At 43.3% G+C, this 18900-nt stretch overlaps 1 protein-coding gene across 2 annotated transcripts in view; it reads right to left on the bottom strand.

Annotated features, from left to right (window-relative positions):
* SBF2 (SET binding factor 2) overlaps window positions 1-18900 on the bottom strand; it is a 571734-nt gene that overhangs the window by 459968 nt on the left and 92866 nt on the right. For both annotated transcript variants that reach the window (XM_033928005.1, XM_033928006.1), the window contains exon 2: window positions 14562-14647. In XM_033928005.1, the coding sequence (XP_033783896.1) occupies window positions 14562-14647 (86 nt within the window). The remainder of the gene's footprint in view (window positions 1-14561; window positions 14648-18900) is intronic.

The following is an 18900-nucleotide window of genomic DNA, read 5'->3' as shown; positions in this document are numbered from 1 at the left end:
AACACAGTAGTGTCTGTATTTTAGAGAAAATAGCAGCAATTTCATTTGGGGGGATATTTATTAAGATGTGTTACAAGGGGCCCAAGTCAAAAGCCATCAGCAGTAGGTGACAGGGAATAATGGTACAAGGACTGGTTTCGGGGGGTCGATTTGGTTGTTGATATCTCTTTCCAGAATATGGTGAATTTTAGGAGTAGATGGTCCGACCAAGGTACTTTGGATAGGGAATTCATTTCTAGGTAGCTTGTGCTTTTTGCTGAAGTTAGAGGCAAATAGATCTAATTGCTAGCCTTTTTCGTGTGTGGGTTGCTGAAACAGGGGTTTGAGGTCTAACTAATTGGAAAGGTTGTGGTATTTCAGGGTTTGAGGTCGAGTCCAGGTGGAGTTTGAGGTCTCCTATGATGAAAGTGGAGTCATATTGTACTGTGGTTCTTAAGATTAAGTCTGAGAACTGTGGTTCAGCTTCTAGTCACTTTCCAGGAGGAACACAGAATAGTATGCAGAAGATGGGGCACTGGTAAGAGTCTTTGTTTATTGCTACCATTAGTAGTTCTAGTGATGTGAGAGTTATAGATCCCATGATTTTTATGTGAAAAGATAATTTGTACAATATCGCCAGGCCGCCACCGTACACGCATTTCGGTCAAGGAAAACCAGGTCTAAATATCTATACCTAACTTGTGCACACACTGGATGTATTCTAGAACAGTGTGCCCAAAACTTTACGAACACCCACGATCCACCCATGCTTATTGCCTGGCCACGCCCCCTTTTCAGATTCACACTAGAACCAGCGCATATCTTTTATAGAATCACACTTTCCAAGCTGCGCATCTAACTTCTAATTAGTACCAATTAGCATCAATTATTGGCAACAAAACAATTAAGTTATACATGCAAATCGGTGAATTTGGGAGTCAGAGGACAGGGCTTTACCTGAATGTATTTTGCCTTGAATCTAACAATGAAAAGGCATCAGCTAAATCTAAATAACCAAAATAGATTTGAACCGAGTTCTGCTTGTTCTGTGCAAACTGGCAATTAAAGACTAGTCTGTACAAGGCAAAGGCTGCCCACAGTGGTAAAATTGCATTCTCACCTAGAAAATGAGAATGTTATATATTGTGAAAATATAGGGTCCCCAAAATTTAATCAATACTATAACTGTGTAAGTACAGAAATTTTACAAACTCTGATTTATCTATACAAGTCTGAAATCAATAGAGTAACAAAATATAACTTTCATAAATTCCACTATAATCCATTCACAAAATACTTCTTCCTATATAAAACATTTCTAATTTACACTGTAGTTCCAACACCCAGACTAGTCTTGAAGACATTAGATAGATTATATAAAGAAAGAAAATGCTCTTATCATTGGTCTACTAGACACCATTTATCAAAAATGTCAACCTCAAATTTCATCCAAATATCAGCATGAAGAATGGATAAAACAAGTTTCACAGAAATGTCTGGTCAAGCAAATGCTTAAGTCAAGGCAGTGATAATTCCAAAATAAGTAGATAATTCAGCTTGCAGCAGAACAAACATTCTCTGTTTTGAGTTTTATTTCAGAGTAAGGAGATATTTGTGACTGAAGTTTCTCTAAAGTGCCTTAGTGATATCCGTATCAGAATACCATGCTACAGAGTACAAATATATTTATTTATTCTAAAATATCTATCTCACCTAAGACCTAGGCGGGTTACAACTACACATACACAATTCATTTACAGGAAAGAGAACAACTACAAACATTAACACACAATACCATTTCTTCTTTTGAATTGAACTCGGCAACAAAACATTTTCCCCATACAGATGAGTCTTGAGCAGTCGCCTAAATTTTTACCTAAAAATACTTGATCTGGCAATAAATTCCACAATTTGGCCCCCTTCTGACTTGTTGGCATATAATGTACTACATCTAACAAAGTGGACTATGCAGGAGCTGAATGCCCACAGAGTTTCTTGCAATAAATGGGCAGTACCACAGTGGTCAGGGCCAGAGTTTAGTGGCACTGCCTGGTTGAGTGAAGATCAGCAGCTAGTTCACTGAATATTGCTTAAATAGAAGCTCTTTTTGCTAGCTTAAAAGATGTTGAATATCAACCCTTGAGTATTACAAATCAGTCTGAAACAAATTTTTCCTTGTGTATTAAAAAATATTAAATTAATAGGACAGAACAATCTTAAATTAATGATTGTTCTGGGGTTTTTTTTTTGCATTTTTATTTATTGGGATTTATTTACCGCCTTTTTTAAGGGATTTACTTACAGCAGGAATAAGTCAAACATAAGCCTTGAACCGCAAGATAATGGCGGAATAGAAATCACTAATGTAATGTCATAAGCAATTATAGCAGTAAAAATATTCAGACAATACAAAGGGTCTCTTCTATCAAACTGCACTAGCAGTTTTTAGCGCAAAGAGCCGCGCTGAATGGCCCGCGCTGCTCCCGACGCTCATAGGAACAATATGGGCTAGCGGTTTTAGCGCACGCTGCAGATTAGCACGCGCTACGCGGAAAAACTAACGCCAACTCAATGGAGACGTTAGCATCTAGCGTGCGCGGCATTGTAACACGTGCTAAGGGCGCGCTAAAACCGCTAGCGCAGCTTAGTAAAAGGTGCCCTATGAGTGTCGGGAGCAGCACGGCTCACCACGCTACAAACTGCTAGCACAGTGTCATAGAAGAGGCCCAAAGTATGGTATGCTACACTACAATGTCTACACAATACACAGTAAAACAGTTTAATAGACAATCTAGAGCAGGGATCTCAAAGTCCCTCCTCGAGGGCCGCAATCCGGTCAGGTTTTCAGAATTTCCCCAATGAATATGCATTGAAAGCATATTCATTGGGGAAATCTTGAAAACCCAACTGGATTGCGGCCCTCAAGGAGAGACTTTGAGACCCCTGATCTAGAGTATAAGAAAAGATGAAGCATATAGATAGATAAAAGAGTAGCAGGAATAAGAAAAGACGGGGCCTAATTTAAAGAAGTTGAACATAAGGAGGAGCGAAGAGAGAGGGGGGACATGATTGAGACCTTTAAGTATATCACGGGGCGTATAGAGATGATAGATGATATCTTCAGTCTTACAGGGCCCTTGATTACCAGAGGACACTCGCTGAAAATCAGGGGAGGGAAATTTCAAGGTGATGCTAGAAAGTACTTCTTCACCGAAAGGGTGTTCGATCATTGGAACGAGCTGCCTCAGCAGGTGATTGAGGCCAACAGCGTGTCAGATTTTAAGAGAAAATGGGATATTCACATGGGATCAATAGGGGAGTAAAAGTCAGGGAGTGGGTCATTGGCATGGGCAGACTCGATGAGCTATAGCCCTTTTCTGCCGTCAATTTCTATGTTTCTATGTTTCTAAGGTCAGAATGGTGCTTGAAAATTCTTTCCTAGGGTAGGAGTAGATCAGAGGTCTCAAAGTCCCTCCTTGAGGGCCACAATCCAGTCGGGTTTTCATGATTTCCCCAATGAATATGCATGAGATCTATGTGCATGCACTGCTTTCAATGCATATTCATTGGGGAAATCCTGAAAACCCGACTGGATTGCGGCCCTCAAGGAGGGACTTTGAGATCCCTGGAGTAGATAAACATGTCCTGCTATAATTGTGACCCGCTGAGCAAAAAGTGGTGTATATGATTTATTCCACAAGACAGAGGGATATTAATTGCATAATCCTGCAACATTCCAGCCTCAGGTAAAGACTAATTACATCTTTAAAAAATTAATGCTTATGAATAAAAGGTAATTCACCCGATAAATCACATACCTCACTTTAAGTACCAGTAGTTTTGGGCTGTAGAACATGAAAAACATCAAAATTGTTAAAATAAAATTTTGTGGTCCTATTCTACTGATCCTATAGTATACAAAACTTCCAAAAATTAAAGTTGCTCCTCCAAACATTTTTTTTCTCTTTATTTATGATTTTTTATTTTAACAATCAATCATTTCACATCTTGAATACAGATCAAACATTTCAAATCAGAAAAACAGTCAAAATAGGAAAGCAATTCTATTTAGTTATTTAGTCCACCATAGGAAGGAAAATCAAAAGGTAACAAAAAAAATTGGTTGTTTTTAAAAAAAAATTTTCATATAATATTGAAAGCGGCATCACTTATCAATGCCTAAAGCCGGTACAGGAAATTACATATCATTTGTTACGGACATTTCTCTTTCCTTAGATTGAACAAATTCTACCAGCTGTTTGGGTTCAAAAAAAAAAAAAGGTACTTCTTAGTTTGATAGGTAAAAAAAGCACAGTTACTTACCGTAACAGGTGTTATCCAGGGACAGCAGGCAGATATTCTTGACTGATGGGTGACGGCACCGACGGAGCCCCGGTACGGACAATTTTAGAGTGATTGCACTCTAAGAACTTTAGAAAGTTCTAGCTAGGCCGCACCGCGCGTGCGCGAGTGCCTTCCCGCCCGACAGAGGCGCGCGGTCCCCAGTTAGGATAAGCCAGCTAAGAAGCCAACCCGGGGAGGTGGGAGGGACGCAAGAATATCTGCCTGCTGTCCCTGGATAACACCTGTTACGGTAAGTAACTGTGCTTTATCCCAGGACAAGCAGGCAGCATATTCTTGACTGATGGGTGACCTCCAAGCTAACAAAAAGAGGGATGGAGGGAAGGTTGGCCATTAGGAAAACAAATTTTGCAAAACAGATTGGCCGAAGTGTCCATCCTGTCTGGAGAATGCATCCAGACAATAATGAGATGTAAAAGTATGAACTGAGGACCAAGTGGCAGCCTTGCAGATTTCCTCAATAGGAGTGGAACGGAGGAAAGCTACAGACGCTGCCATAGCTCTAATTTTGTGGCCTGTGACCGAACCTTCCAGTGTCAGGCCGGACTGAGCATAACAAAAAGAAACGCAAGCAGCAAGCCAATTGGATAGAGTGCGTTTAGAGACAGGATGACCCAACTTGTTAGGATCAAATGACAAAAATAGTTGAGGAGAAGATCTGTGAGGTTTGGTGCGATCAAGATAGTAAGCCAGAGCACGTTTACAATCCAAGGTATGCAAAGCCTGTTCACCTGGATTAGAATGAGGCTTTGGGAAAAAAACAGGTAGAACTATGGATTGGTTAAGATGAAATTCAGACACAACCTTAGGAAGGAATTTGGGATGTGTGCGGAGGACGACCTTATCATGGTGAAAAACCGTGAAAGGTGGATCCGCCACTAGCGCATGAAGCTCACTGACCCTCCTGGCAGAAGTGAGAGCTATTAGAAAGACCACTTTCCAAGTGAGAAATTTAAAATGCGTTGAGGCCAACGGCTCGAAAGGAGGCTTCATCAACGCAGAAAGAACCACATTGAGATCCCAAACAACAGGAGGGGCTTTAAGAGGTGGTTTCACATTGAAGAGGCCCTTCATGAACCTTGAAACTAAGGGATGAGCTGAGAGGGGTTTCCCATGAATCGGCTCATGAAAAGCTGCAATGGCACTAAGGTGGACCCTTATCGAAGAGGATTTCAGACCAGAGTCAGATAAGGACAATAAATAGTCCAACATCAGTCCCACTGCTGTAGATATGGGATTGTGGTGATGTAACTGGCACCAGGAAGAGAAGCGAGACCACTTTTGTTGGTAACATTGAAGAGTGGACGGTTTCCTGGAGGCATCAATAATAGAACGAACAGGCTGAGACAGGAGAGCATGAGCTGGAGTCAGCCCGAGAGATACCAAGCTGTCAGGTGCAGAGACTGTAAGTTGGGATGAAGCAGTGTTTGTTGATGCTGTGTAAGCAGTGAAGGAAACAGAGGAAGAGGTATGGGTTCCCTGGAACTGAGCTGAAGCAGAAGGGAAAACCAATGCTGTCTGGGCCACCGTGGAGCGATGAGAATCATGGTGGCTTGTTCCCTCTTGAGCTTGAATAAGGTGCGCAGCATGAGCGGAAGAGGAGGGAATGCATAAAGGAAGAGATTGGTCCAATCTAGGAGAAATGCATCGGGTTCCAGACGGTGAGGAGAGTAAAGTCTGGAGCAAAACAGGGGCAGTTGATGGTTGTGGGGAGCTGCAAAAAGATCCACTTGAGGTGTGCCCCATTGAGAGAAAATGGACTGGAGAGTCGAAGGGTCGAGAGTCCATTCGTGAGGTTGAAGAATTCTGCTGAGATTGTCTGCTAAGCAATTCTGTTCCCCTTGAATGTAGACTGCCTTCAGGAATAAGTGACGAGCAGTCGCCCAGGTCCAAATCCTTTGAGCTTCCTGACATAAGGGACGGGATCCCGTCCCTCCCTGTTTGTTGATGTAATACATTGCAACTTGGTTGTCGGTGCAAATGAGAAGAACCTGAGGAAAAAGAAGATGTTGGAAAGCTTTGAGAGCGTAAAATATCGCTCTGAGTTCCAGGAAATTGATGTGGTGTTTCTTTTCCTGGGTGGTCCAAAACCCCTGAGTTTGAAACTCGTTCAAGTGAGCTCCCCATGCATAGGGGGAGGAATCCGTGGTGATGACCAGTTGATGAGGAGGTAGATGGAACAGTAGACCTCTGGATAGATTTGATGATTTCAACCACCAAAGAAGCGACTATCGAAGAGACGAGGTCACAGATATGTGTCGTGAACAAGGATCCGTCGCTTGTGACCACTGAGTCGCTAGGGTCCATTGAGGAGTACGCAGGTGGAGACGTGCGAAGGGAGTGACATGTACTGTGGAGGCCATGTGTCCCAAGAGCACCATCATGTGATTCGCAGAGATGGAAGGTTGCTGGAACACCTGCTGACAGAGATGAAGGATGGTGTGAAGGCGGTTTAGAGGAAGAAAAGCCCTCATCTGAACAGTATCCAGAATGGCTCCAATGAATTGAAGCCGCTGAGTCGGAATGAGGTGCGACTTGGGTAGATTGATTTCGAACCCCAACAGTCGAAGGAAGTAAATGGTCTGATCCGTGGCTTTGTGAACGGACTGAGGAGAAGGAGCCTTGATGAGCCAGTCGTCCAGGTAAGGGAAGACTTGAAAGTTGTGGGAGCGGAGATAAGCTGCGACCACAATCAGACATTTGGTGAATACCCTGGGCGAGGAGGCTAGGCCGAAGGGTAGCACCTTGTATTGGTAATGATGTTGATTGACAAGAAAGCGCAGATATTGTCTGGACATCAGATGAATTGGAATGTGAGTATACGCCTCCTTGAGATCGAGGGAACATAGCCAGTCTTCCTGAGAAAGAAGAGGATAGAGGGTGGCAAGAGATAACATCTTGAACTTCTCCTTGACCAGACATTTGTTGAGATCTCTGAGATCTAATATTGGTCTGAGATCTCCGGTCTTTTTGGGTACAAGAAAGTACCGGGAGTAAAATCCCAGGCCTTGCTGGTCCAGAGGAACTGGTTCGATGGCATTGAGAAGAAGGAGGGAGTGAACCTCCTGAGCGAGGAGGAGGGATTGAGCCTTGTTGGAAGCAGACTCTTTTGGCAGACTTAGAGGTGGAGGAGTCTGAAAATTTAGGGAGTAGCCGTGGGCGATGATAGCAAGTACCCACTGGTCGGAGGTGATTGCTTCCCAGCGAGGTAGAAAAACTTGTAGTCGACCTCCTATGGGCTGAGGTAGAGGACACGAGGGAGGAAGACTGGCAATGTCCTGGAGAAAGGAGTCAAAAGGGCTGTGTCGACTTAGGTTGAATAGCCGGTTTGACAGCAGGCTGCTGTTGTTGACGAGTCTGTTGTTGCTGCTGACGCTGCCTGCGAGGTTGAGGAGGATGGGACTGCGCCGGTCGAGCAGAAAACCTCCTTTGATATGAAGGTTGTTGCCTGAATGGACGAGGAGGAGGAGGTTTCTTCTTGTTTTTCAACAAGGTGTCCCACCTAGTTTCATGGGCGGAGAGCTTTTGGGTGGTGGTATCCATGGACTCCCCAAACAGCTCATCCCCTAGGCAAGGAGCATTGGCAAGTCTGTCCTGATGGTTTACGTCCAGTTCTGAGGTCCGTAGCCATGCCAATCTTCTCATTGCTACAGAGATAGCAGTAGCACGAGACGTCAGTTCAAAAGTATCATAAATAGAACGGACCATAAACTTCCTGAGTTGCAGAAGACTAGAGGTACATTGCTGAAAAGCAGGAAGTTTACGGTCCGGAATATACTTTTGAAAAGAGGTTACCTGTTGAATGAGGTGCTTCAGGTAAAACGAGAAGTGAAAAGCGTAATTACTTGAACGGTTGGCCAGCATTGCATTTTGGTAAAGACGCTTTCCAAATTTGTCCATGGCCTTTCCTTCCCTACCAGGAGGGACAGAGGCATACATACTGGCTCCTGTAGTCTTCTTTAGAGTTGACTCTACCAACAGGGATTCATGAGGAAGTTGGGGTTTGTCAAATCCAGGTATTGGAATCACTTTATATAGAGATTCTAGTTTTCTTGGGGCTCCTGGGATTGTCAAAGGAGTTTCCAGATTCTTATAAAAAGTTTCCCTCAAGATGTCATGGAGGGGTAACTTTAAAAACTCTTTAGGAGGTTGGTCAAAATCCAAGGCATCCAAAAATGCCTTGGATTTTTTAGAGTCAGACTCTAAAGGAATAGACAAGGTGTCTGACATCTCCTTTAAAAATTTTGTGAAGGAGGAGTGCTCTGGCTTAGCAGTAGTATCCTGCACCGATGGTTCCTCCTCATCAGATGTGTAATCCTCCTCGGTACCGAGGGGATCATCTGAATCGTCCCACAAGTCAGGGTCCCGTACCGATTGTAAACGGCCCTGGGAAAGTGGAGTCGATGTATCAGTATGTTTAGTCTTGTGTACCGATTTACCAGACCGAGTGGAGACGGTACCTGGGGAATGTAGTACGGTACGGGGTTCAGAGACCAGTACCGGTTCCGACACCGTAGGAGTAGCACGCCGTTTTGGTTCCGCTGATAGAACAGGCATGGACAAAGATTTTTGCGGTGCCGAAACAGTCGATGCCGATAACAGAGGCTGTTCGACAGACGGCACCGAAGGCTCAGTCGGTACCGACACTGGAAGGTTCGGAGACAATAGAGCCGGGAGCAACTGTTGTAGTTGCTGCTTAAGCTGGACCTGGAGGATAGAGGCAATGCGCTCATCCAACGTTGGTCCCGATGGCACCGGTACCGGTTTTTTCTTGCTCGGTACCTTCGGTGCCGCTCGACGCTCGGGTGAAGTCGATGCCGATGACGATGCAGAGACTTCAATGGGAGCGGAGCGTTTACGGGGCCGGCGCTCAGTCTGCAGGACTTGGCTCACTGCATGCTCGACTGGCGGGCCTAGAACAGTAGGGGAAGGCTTCTTAGCCGGCTTACCTACAGGAGTCGACACCGACGATGGATCTGGCGGTGCCGAGGTAGTCGGAGTCGACTTGGAGGAAGTCGTCGACGTCGATACCGGTGCAACTTCCATAGCGGTACCGAAAAGGATCCGCTGCTGAATTTGTCGATTTTTTAAAGTTCTTTTTTGTAAAGAACTACAGCGGGTGCAGGTTTCAGCCCTATGGTCCGGACCCAGACACTGGAGGCACCACTTGTGTGGGTCGGAAAGGGAGATAGGGCGCGCACACCGCTGACACTTTTTGAAACCCGGTGACGGGGGCATGAAGGGAAATACTGCTGTAGCAAAATCGAAGCCCGAGGCTTCGATGGTGCCAACAGGCCCCGCCGGGTCAGATTCGATAAAAAAATGAAAAAATAATAATTTTTTTTTTTTTTTTACACAAAGGGTAAAAAAGAAAGAAAGAAAGAAAATATGAAGAGAAAAATACGCGCGAGCGGGAAGGCAAGTGAAATAGAAAAAAACTTCCAACAGCCGTTGGAAACACGCGTCTTCTTAGCTCCGCGGAATTAAGAAAACTGGGGACCGCGCGCCTCTGTCGGGCGGGAAGGCACTCGCGCACGCGCGGTGCGGCCTAGCTAGAACTTTCTAAAGTTCTTAGAGTGCAATCACTCTAAAATTGTCCGTACCGGGGCTCCGTCGGTGCCGTCACCCATCAGTCAAGAATATGCTGCCTGCTTGTCCTGGGATAAAGCATTTTACTGAAAATTTTAACACAAAAGTTCCTCCCATGGCCAGGATTCTTGGCCTCAAGGACAAGAATTCCTTTCTCCTTTTCTGGGATTTTTGAGACATATCTGGAAATATATGAATCTTAGAATCCTCCAAACTTTTATAGCCTTTATCTCTGTTATTTGTCACCCCACGTTTGGTACCTTTTTGCTCAGCAGGTCACAATTATTGACAGGTTTATTTTTACTATAATATTTTATCTGTAACTTGCTGCAAGAATAGCCCATTACAAATATACTCAGACTAAAGGCCATTAATAAGATTTAAATGTTAAACAACTGTAAACATTTATCTGATAAGGCAATTAGAAGACAGAGAAATTATGTTCTGCAATGCCTAAAGCCTCGGCCTCGACAATTAATAACTGCACAATTTAGTACAACATAAATTTAATACACAGCAGAAACCAGTTACAAAGACTTGAACAATTATCTTCAAATATCAGACACTGACAAATGGAACCCAAGTCCCATGGACTGCGCTGATGTAATACATTTATCAAAAGGCACAATTCCTACATTAATATAAAGAATACAGAATATATTTGTTACTGTGGTCCACTCTTCTGCAATAGCCCGAATCACAGTTATCGGATGCTAAGGTCCACCTTGGGGGTTAGCGCCCAAGAAAGGGATCTGGGTGTCACTGTAGACAATACAATGAAACCTTCTGACCAATATGAGGTGGTGGCCAAAAAAGCAAAGATGCTAGGAATTATTAAAAAAGGGATGGTTAACAAGACTAAAGATATTATAATGCCTCTGTATCGCTCCATGGTGCTATTTCAAGAAAGATATAGCGGCACTAGAAAAGGTTCAAAGAAGAGCAACCAAGATGACAAAGGGCATGGAACGTCTCTCTTATGAGGAAATATGAAAAAGGTTAGGGCTCTTCAGCTTGGAAAAGAGAAGGCTGAGGGGAGATATAAAGTCTACAAAATCCTGAATGGAGTAGAACGGGTACAAGTGGATCGATTTTTCACTCCGTCAAAAATTACAAAGACCAGGGGACACGCGATGAAACTGCAGGGAAATACTTTGAAAACCAATAGGAGGAAATTATTTTTCACTCAGAGAACAGTTAAGCTCTGGAACGCATTGCCAGAGGTTGTGGTAAAAACGGATAGCGAAGCTGGTTTTAAGAAAAGTTTGGACAAATTCCTGGAGGAAAAGTCCATAGTCTGTTATTAAGACATGGGGGAAGCCTCTGCTTGCCCTGGATCGGTAGGTAGCATGGAATATTGCTACTCCTTGGGTTTTGGCCAGGTACTAGTGACCTGGATTGGCCACTGATGGATCACTGATCTGACCCAGTAAGGCTATTCTTATGTTCTAATTTATGCCACCTCTGGCACACAAGCAATTTGGTTATATGAACTCTCAAATGATTAGTTCAAGTGATACCATCACACTATCTCTGACCAGTTTTCAGGGACTAAAAATGCACTAAAAATCTTAGCTCACAGAAATGTTCCATCCTATATAATAAAACCCTAAGGGTTTCGTGTTCCCTGCCGCCGTGGTGTGTGATCCGTGGCCATGTTCCATTTTAGAACCCAGCGGCAGGGAACACTGGCCACTCCCCTCCTCCCACCTTCACTCACCAACCGCTGCTGCTGGAGGAAGCTGCAGGCAAGCTCTCTCCCAGCGGCGCCAGAGCCGCATCATCGCCGCCCAGTACCGCTGCCGACGCCGCTCTTCAAAGGAGCCTGGTGAAAATAGCGGTCGCCTGTATCAAACTTCGCAGGCCGCTCAGCACTTCAGTAGCACGTTTCCACTGACGTACGAGATCGCGTCAGAAGGAACTTGCTACTGCGGTGCATAGTGGTCTGCGAGGTTCGCTATAGCTGGCCGCTATCCTCACCAGGCTGCAAACGAACATGCTGGACAGGGGAAGCAGGTAAGGGGCGCTGATGGGACGGGGAGCACGGAAGAGGTGCTGATGGTCCGGGGAGCAGGGAAGAGGGACAGGGGGAGCACGGAAGAGGTGCTGATGGATGGGGGAACAGGAAAGAGGCTGCAAACGAATATGCTGGACAGGGGGAGCAGATAAGGGGCGCTGATGCACCGGGGAGCAGGGAAGAGGGACAGTGGGACCACGGAAGAGGTGCTGATGGACTGCGGAGCAGGGAAGAGGGACAGGGGGAGCACAGAAGAGGTGCTGATGGACACAGGGGACATAAAAGGAAGGGAGAAGGGCTACTGCTGGACAGGGGGAGCTGGCAAGGGGTGGTGGTGGACAGCGGAGGAAAAAGAGACAGAAAGAAAGAAAGACAGACATAAAGCAGCCAAGGAGAGAGAAAGACACATCTATTCTAGCACCCGTTAATGTAACGGGCATAAAGACTAGTAGGATAATAAAATGCATGTATAATTCTTCTCTCATGGTTAAACATTTTAACAATAGATTACTACTTAAAAAGCAAATGACTTCACATGTTTAAAACTAAGCATATGACAATCTACTTCTAAGAAACATGTTAACAGCACAGAATAGTTTATGTAGGAAAGAATGTTTTATCACCAACTGTTGCTGATCAGAAACGGCAGTTGAACTGCTGTTAAGCAAATTATTCTGCACCAACAATCGTAAATACCAGTGAACAGATACCAAACTTTCCTTCAACAGCAACCACAAAAATTTCTCTCCCCACAACAGAATTCCAAGAATCTCTCACTCTAAATTTATGCTGCGTTCTGGCTTCTCAAGAAAGATATAGTGGGGCAAGGAAAGGTTCAAAGAAGAGCGACTAAGATGGTAAAGGGGCTGGAACTCCTCTCGTATGAGGAAAGGCTAAGAAGGTTAGGGCTCTTCAGCTTGGAAAAGAGACGGCTGGGGGGAGATAGGATTGAAGTCTACAAAACTCTGAGTGGAGTAAAACGGGTACAAGTGGATCGATTTTTCGCTCTGTCAAAAATTACAAAGACTAGGGGGACACTCGATGAAGTTACAGGGAAATACTTTTAAAACCAATAGGAGGTAATATTTTTCACTCAGATAATAGTTAAGCTCTGGAACGCGTTGCCAGAGGTTGTGGTAAAAAACGGATAGCGTAGCTAGTTTTAAGAAAGGTTTGGACAAGTTCCTGGAGGAAAAGTCCATAGTCTGTTATTGAGAAAGACATGGGGGAAGCCCTGTATTGGTAGCATGGAATATTGCTACACCTTGGGTTTTGGCCAGGTACTAGTGACCTGGACTGGCCACCGTGAGAACGGGCTACTGGGCTTGATGGACTATCATGAAATCATGAAAGCGGCACCTTTAGTATTTAAACTATCGTTGATGCAATATTTGGCTCATAACCTAAAAACTGGGAAGTTCCTCTCTAATAATGGTCACATAATAATAACCCCAATTCTAAAAAATCGAAAAGAATCTTCAGCTATAATATCCAACTACAGACCAGTAGCATCCATTCCGTTTATTGTAAAAATTATGGAGGGATTGGTACACACCCAACTGATGGATTATCTGGATCAGTTCTCTCTCCTACATGAAACTCAATCCGGTTTTAGACCGTTATTCAGTACTGAGACAGTAATTGCTGCTATTTTAGACAATCTGCGCCTACTGTTTAGTAAGGGCCTTAATGCACAGATCCTGTAACTCTCCTGTTACTATCACTAGATGTTCAATGCTATACTCTGTAATTCGCTGTCTGTACAGTTTCTCTTCATTGTAAACTGCCTAGAAGTCGCAAGATTCTGGCGGTATATAAGAATAAAGTTATTATTATTATTATGCAATTCGATATGAGTTCTGCCTTTGATCTAGTAGACCACAGGAAACTGCTGCAATGCCTAGACGCCATTGGTATCAGGGACGAGGTGCTGAATTGGTTCCGTGGCTTCCTTATGTCCCGCACTTATCAAGTATGTTTTAATTATGAACTTTCAGATACCTGAAGCAATCCATCTGGTGTGCCACAAGGGTCTCCGCTATCGCCATTGCTCTTCAACGTCTACATGTCCTCACTAGGCACGCAGCTAATCCAGTTAGGGATAAAACTATTTAGTTATGCAGATGATTTTACGATCATCATCCCATTCGTTAATTCTATCTCTGAAACTATTCCTAAAGCTTCAGAAGCCATAAACGTGATGGAGCACTGGATGACAGCCTTTAGGCTCAAACTTAATTCAGAAAAGACAACTTTCTTCGTTGCTTCGCCACATCCGCTTGACACCAAATCACCACTATGTATCAATAATCTTAATTACCCTATCCAACCTACCATAAAGATACTAGGTGTAACTTTGGATCAGTGCCTAACCATGAGAGACCAGGTGGACTCCTTGATCAGAAAGGGATTTTTCACTCTCTGGAAACTCAGATCGGGTTTACCTGGAGTATACCTTCATAATTTGGACCTTGTGTGTGCACATTTTATTTTATTTCTATTGTTTTTGTGTGACGCACCTGCCTCTCTTTTTTGTTTTTTGTTAACTTGCCTTGTCTACAGTTGAATAATCAAAAGGATTAAGTATATTAAACATTGTATGTCCTGTACTTACCAATTCAATCCCTTGTGGAAAAGGAGTATCAATCCAATCCTTCTGTGGAAACCTCTGAATTATTTTTCCCAAGCCTTCTCCAGACACTGCAAACACAAAAATAGTTTCAGATGCTTTTATCCAATAAAACATTTTAACAATGCACTAAAAAAATAAAAAAAAACTCCATTGCAATTTATCTGGGAATTTAAACAGATCACAAATTTCTTTTTATTTTCTTGTAAAAACCGAGTGCTTGTTTTATTTATTTCAACATATTTATGACAACATAACCCAGGGCATCATACAGATAAAATTAATCCCATATCCTTCCCCAAAGGGGATAATTACCCAGAAAAATTTGATATGCTTCTGTCACCCCTCAACTTCATTAATATAAATATATTGTTTAAGATTCTCTACCAGTAAAATGCTTGTTAAATTTTGGAAAATTGATAAATAAATAAATAAAATTAAAAAAAAAGATTCTCTACTACCATGACACACAATGTGAGAACTGTTCCCTCAAAGCTATGCGGGAGTCCTCCAACCACATTACTGTCAGTGGGGTGTTGGTGCTTCAATATTGTGTTTTCAGTCACTAGCGACAGTCAGGTTACCTGTCCTTCACTATTGAAAATGTGATAGTGGAACAGCTCTCCCACAGGCAGGGCTGTAGATGGAAAATTCCTGCACAGTTTAGAGAGTTTATAGAAAACAGTGATCATGAGACGGCCTTATGGAATTTAAAAAAAAGGCTGCAGCTACAGTGATGTGACAGTCTCCCTCAGCCTGATTGCCACTATTATCACATATACAGTATTCCACACTGAATGGTTTCTGATTTTTTTTTTTTATATTTAAGTATTTTTATTGATTTCAATATTATATCACGTAAACTTGTACAGAAAGCAAATTTAACCACAGCATATTACAATCATATAAATCCATACTTAACAATGTTAAGCAAATTACAAATGAAACTATTATGGTAAAATTAGCTCAAGTCCTCATTGGATCCAAGAATTAATTGTGAGAAAACATTAAGAAAGCAATCAAAGAAGTAATGCTCTTCCTATAAATCGGGAAGGAAGTTACTATTTTCTTTAGAGCTTAACCTTGAGTTTTTCTTTGTCCAGACGGGACATCGCCAGAAAATTAGTCAAACGTTGAGGTTCAAAGAATACATATTTAATTGAATGGTAACGGACAATGTACTTACAGGGATGTCTCAAATAGAATGTAGCCCCTAATGAGATGACCCCCGGTTTCAAAAGAAGGAAATCACGTCTACGTTTTTGCATTTCCCTTGTAAAATCAGGGAACATTTGAATTTTACAACCAAGAAATTCCTTTTGTTTATTCTTTAGAAATAGTCTCAATAACTAAGATTTATCAATAGAGAGAGCCAAAGTAGCTATTAATGTTGCAGGTGTTACTACTTCCTTATCTGGCTTCTCCAAAATCTCAGTAATATTCAATACTTGTCCTTCAGTAGGCTCATGTTGCTGTTGATAGGAAGTTTTACTGCGGAAATAATAAACTTGAGCAAATGGTGGAAGATTACCTTCCAGTATTTCCAAAATTTCTGATAAATATCTCTTAAGCATGTCTCTAGGAGTTACCATGGTTATCCTTGGAAAGTTTATCAATCTCAAATTATTACTTACTAAGTGCCTGATTCTCTAAGGACTCCACTTTTCTTCTAAGGTTCAAGTTGTCTTTAATTATAGTTTCCTGGAGTTGTTTTATTGAAACCATATCCTGCTGAGTCTTTTGAAGTAAATTATTAGAAGAAGTCATATCCAACTTTAATTTTCCCAATTCTTCTGAATGATGGATAAGTTTATTTTCAATATGTTCAATATGTTGGAAATTGGGACTAATTACCTTCGCAAAATTTGCTACCAGGTCCCATAGGGCTTCTAAGGTCACCTCAGCAGGTCTATCCCAAAAAGTAGCTTGTATTGTAGTACATAGAAACATAGAAGATGACGGCAGAAAAGGGCTACAGCCCATCAAGTCTGCCCACTCTGCTTACCCACCCCCTGTCTATGCCCTAATGACCCAATTTCCTTATCTTGACCCTCGTAGGGATCCCACATGGGTATCCCATTTATTCTTAAAGTCTGACACGGTGTCTGCCTTGATCACCTGCACTGGAAGCTTGTTCCAATGATCAACCACTCTCTCTGTGAAGAAATACTTTCTGGTGTCGCCATGAAATTTTCCGCCCTTGAGTTTGAGCGGGTGCCCTCTTGTGGCTGAGGGTCCCTTGAGAAAGAAAATATCATCTTCCACTTCGACACGTCCCATGAGTTACTTAAATGTTTCGATCATGTCTTCCCTCTCCCTACGTTCCTCGAGAGTATAGAGCTGCAATTTGTTCAGTCTCTCTTCGTACGAGAGACCCTTGAGCCCCGAGATCATCTTGGTGGCCTTCCTTTGGATATTCTGGTTCCTGTTCCCTCTGGTTCAATCCTCCTCCAGGTGTTGTAGACCCCACAGCATCTTCTTTGGAGATTACCCGAACCGGGATCTCCATTTCCAAGCTTCCCAAAGTTAGATTGTCTGCCTCTGGGGAAAATAGTATCCCTTTCTCCGGGATTTCCTGACCCCTGGGTGAGCTGACCAACTGTGGTGGAGGAGGCGGTTCTCTAACATCAGGGCTAAGAGTGGTGTCAAGCCCAGGAGAAGTCCCGTCAGTCTCACCAACACCGGGGATCCTCAGCGGGTTTATAGCAACCAGAACCACTAAAGCAGCTCCCTGCATCATCCGAAGAAGAATGTTGCCGGGGGACGGCACCTCGGAGTGCCGCAAGGCGCCAGTAGCGCTCCTGCCTCTCCTCTTCGGCATCGCAGTTATGTCCAGGCCAGAAACAACAGTTTTCAGTCGAAAATCGTTCCCGATCTCCTAGACTGCGGCCATCTTGGATCTCCGCTTGTCCTTTGGTTTCTGATCTTTAAACAGAATGTAATATTAGACAAATGAAACCTAAGTAACACAGAACACAGACTATCTATTATTACATCATTTATTTAAGGAACAAAGTTATCCAACACCCATATCAAAAAAGTTAACTGCCTCCTAAAGTAAATAAATGACCTTTTTACTGAACTATGGGCTAGATTCACTAAGCTGCTTCTTCGTGGCAGATCTGCAGCAGAGAGCAGGAGACTGGGGCAGACAGAGCTAGAAAGTCGGGGGCTGAGAGCAGGAGATCGGGGTAGAGAGCAGGGTGGCAGAAGGCAGGGCAGTCGGAAAGGACCTGAGCGACTGGTCCTTAGCAGTCGCTTATTTTTGGATCGGTCAGCCCAGTCGGTGTCCCTCATTTTGTTTAGTGAATGGCTGCCTGCCTGCCTGCATTTGAATGCCGTTCCCCCTCATTTGCATGCGCAGATCAGAGGATGATCGGGACAGAGGTTAGTGAATTGGGTCATCGGGTCGCAAACCGATTGGTACATGATCAGTTTGCTTAGTGAATCTAGCCCTATGCTAGGTGCTAATTTTAACCTAATGGCATACCATGAGACACACTCGGGTGTCCTGCAACAAGTACCAAATGTGCACGCATCAACTGCACACTAAAAAATATTTTTTGTTGAGAAGGCATACCAGGGGGCAGAGAGTGGATGTTCCTGTGCTAAACAGGGCATCTACATGAGCATGCACTAACTGGTTAGCACAGGAACACTGTGTGAGCCCTGTGGGCTCGATTCTATAAACTGTGCCTAACTTCTAAGTGCCAGTGAGCCTGGCTGTCAATCAAGCATTAGGCTTAGCGGCACTTAAGCATGCTTAGGCGTTGCTAGGCATCCCTGTGATAGACACTGGTTTTACCTGACCTAATTTACCAGTACCTAACTACAACACCTAGTGAAGCCTAAGTCAACCATGCCTACTTTTCAGACCAATGTCATTCGGCATCGCAGGCACTTTGACTTAGGCGTCACTAGGCATCGCTAGGCATTCCGCGCATAACCTAACTTGATAATTAAAATAGATTTTAACGGCACGGTCAATGCCATTTAAACCAATTAAAAACAATTCAGTTCCACGCGGAATTAAGTTAGGCATCGCTAGATGTTTGTAATTAGGGTGCCCAGTGGCACCTAACATAGGCACCATTTATAGAATCAGGCCCTTACTGCCTACAAAAAAGTTGGTGATACATGCTCATGTGGTAATTTTTATTTTTTTAAGGCCAGGTGCTAATGCCAACAATAGTGCATGGCCATTAACAGAAAAAAAGCAAATCAACTATTTTAAGGTTACAGTAAAAATGGTTTAGTGCGTAGGGGAAAAAAAAATCACATAAGGGCCACTTTTTACTGAGGCTTAGTAAATAAGAACATCATA

The sequence above is a fragment of the Geotrypetes seraphini genome, chromosome 19 (assembly GCF_902459505.1).
Source record: "Geotrypetes seraphini chromosome 19, aGeoSer1.1, whole genome shotgun sequence".
Lineage (NCBI taxonomy): Eukaryota > Metazoa > Chordata > Amphibia > Gymnophiona > Dermophiidae > Geotrypetes > Geotrypetes seraphini.
This window is presented reverse-complemented; position numbering and strand designations above follow the sequence as displayed.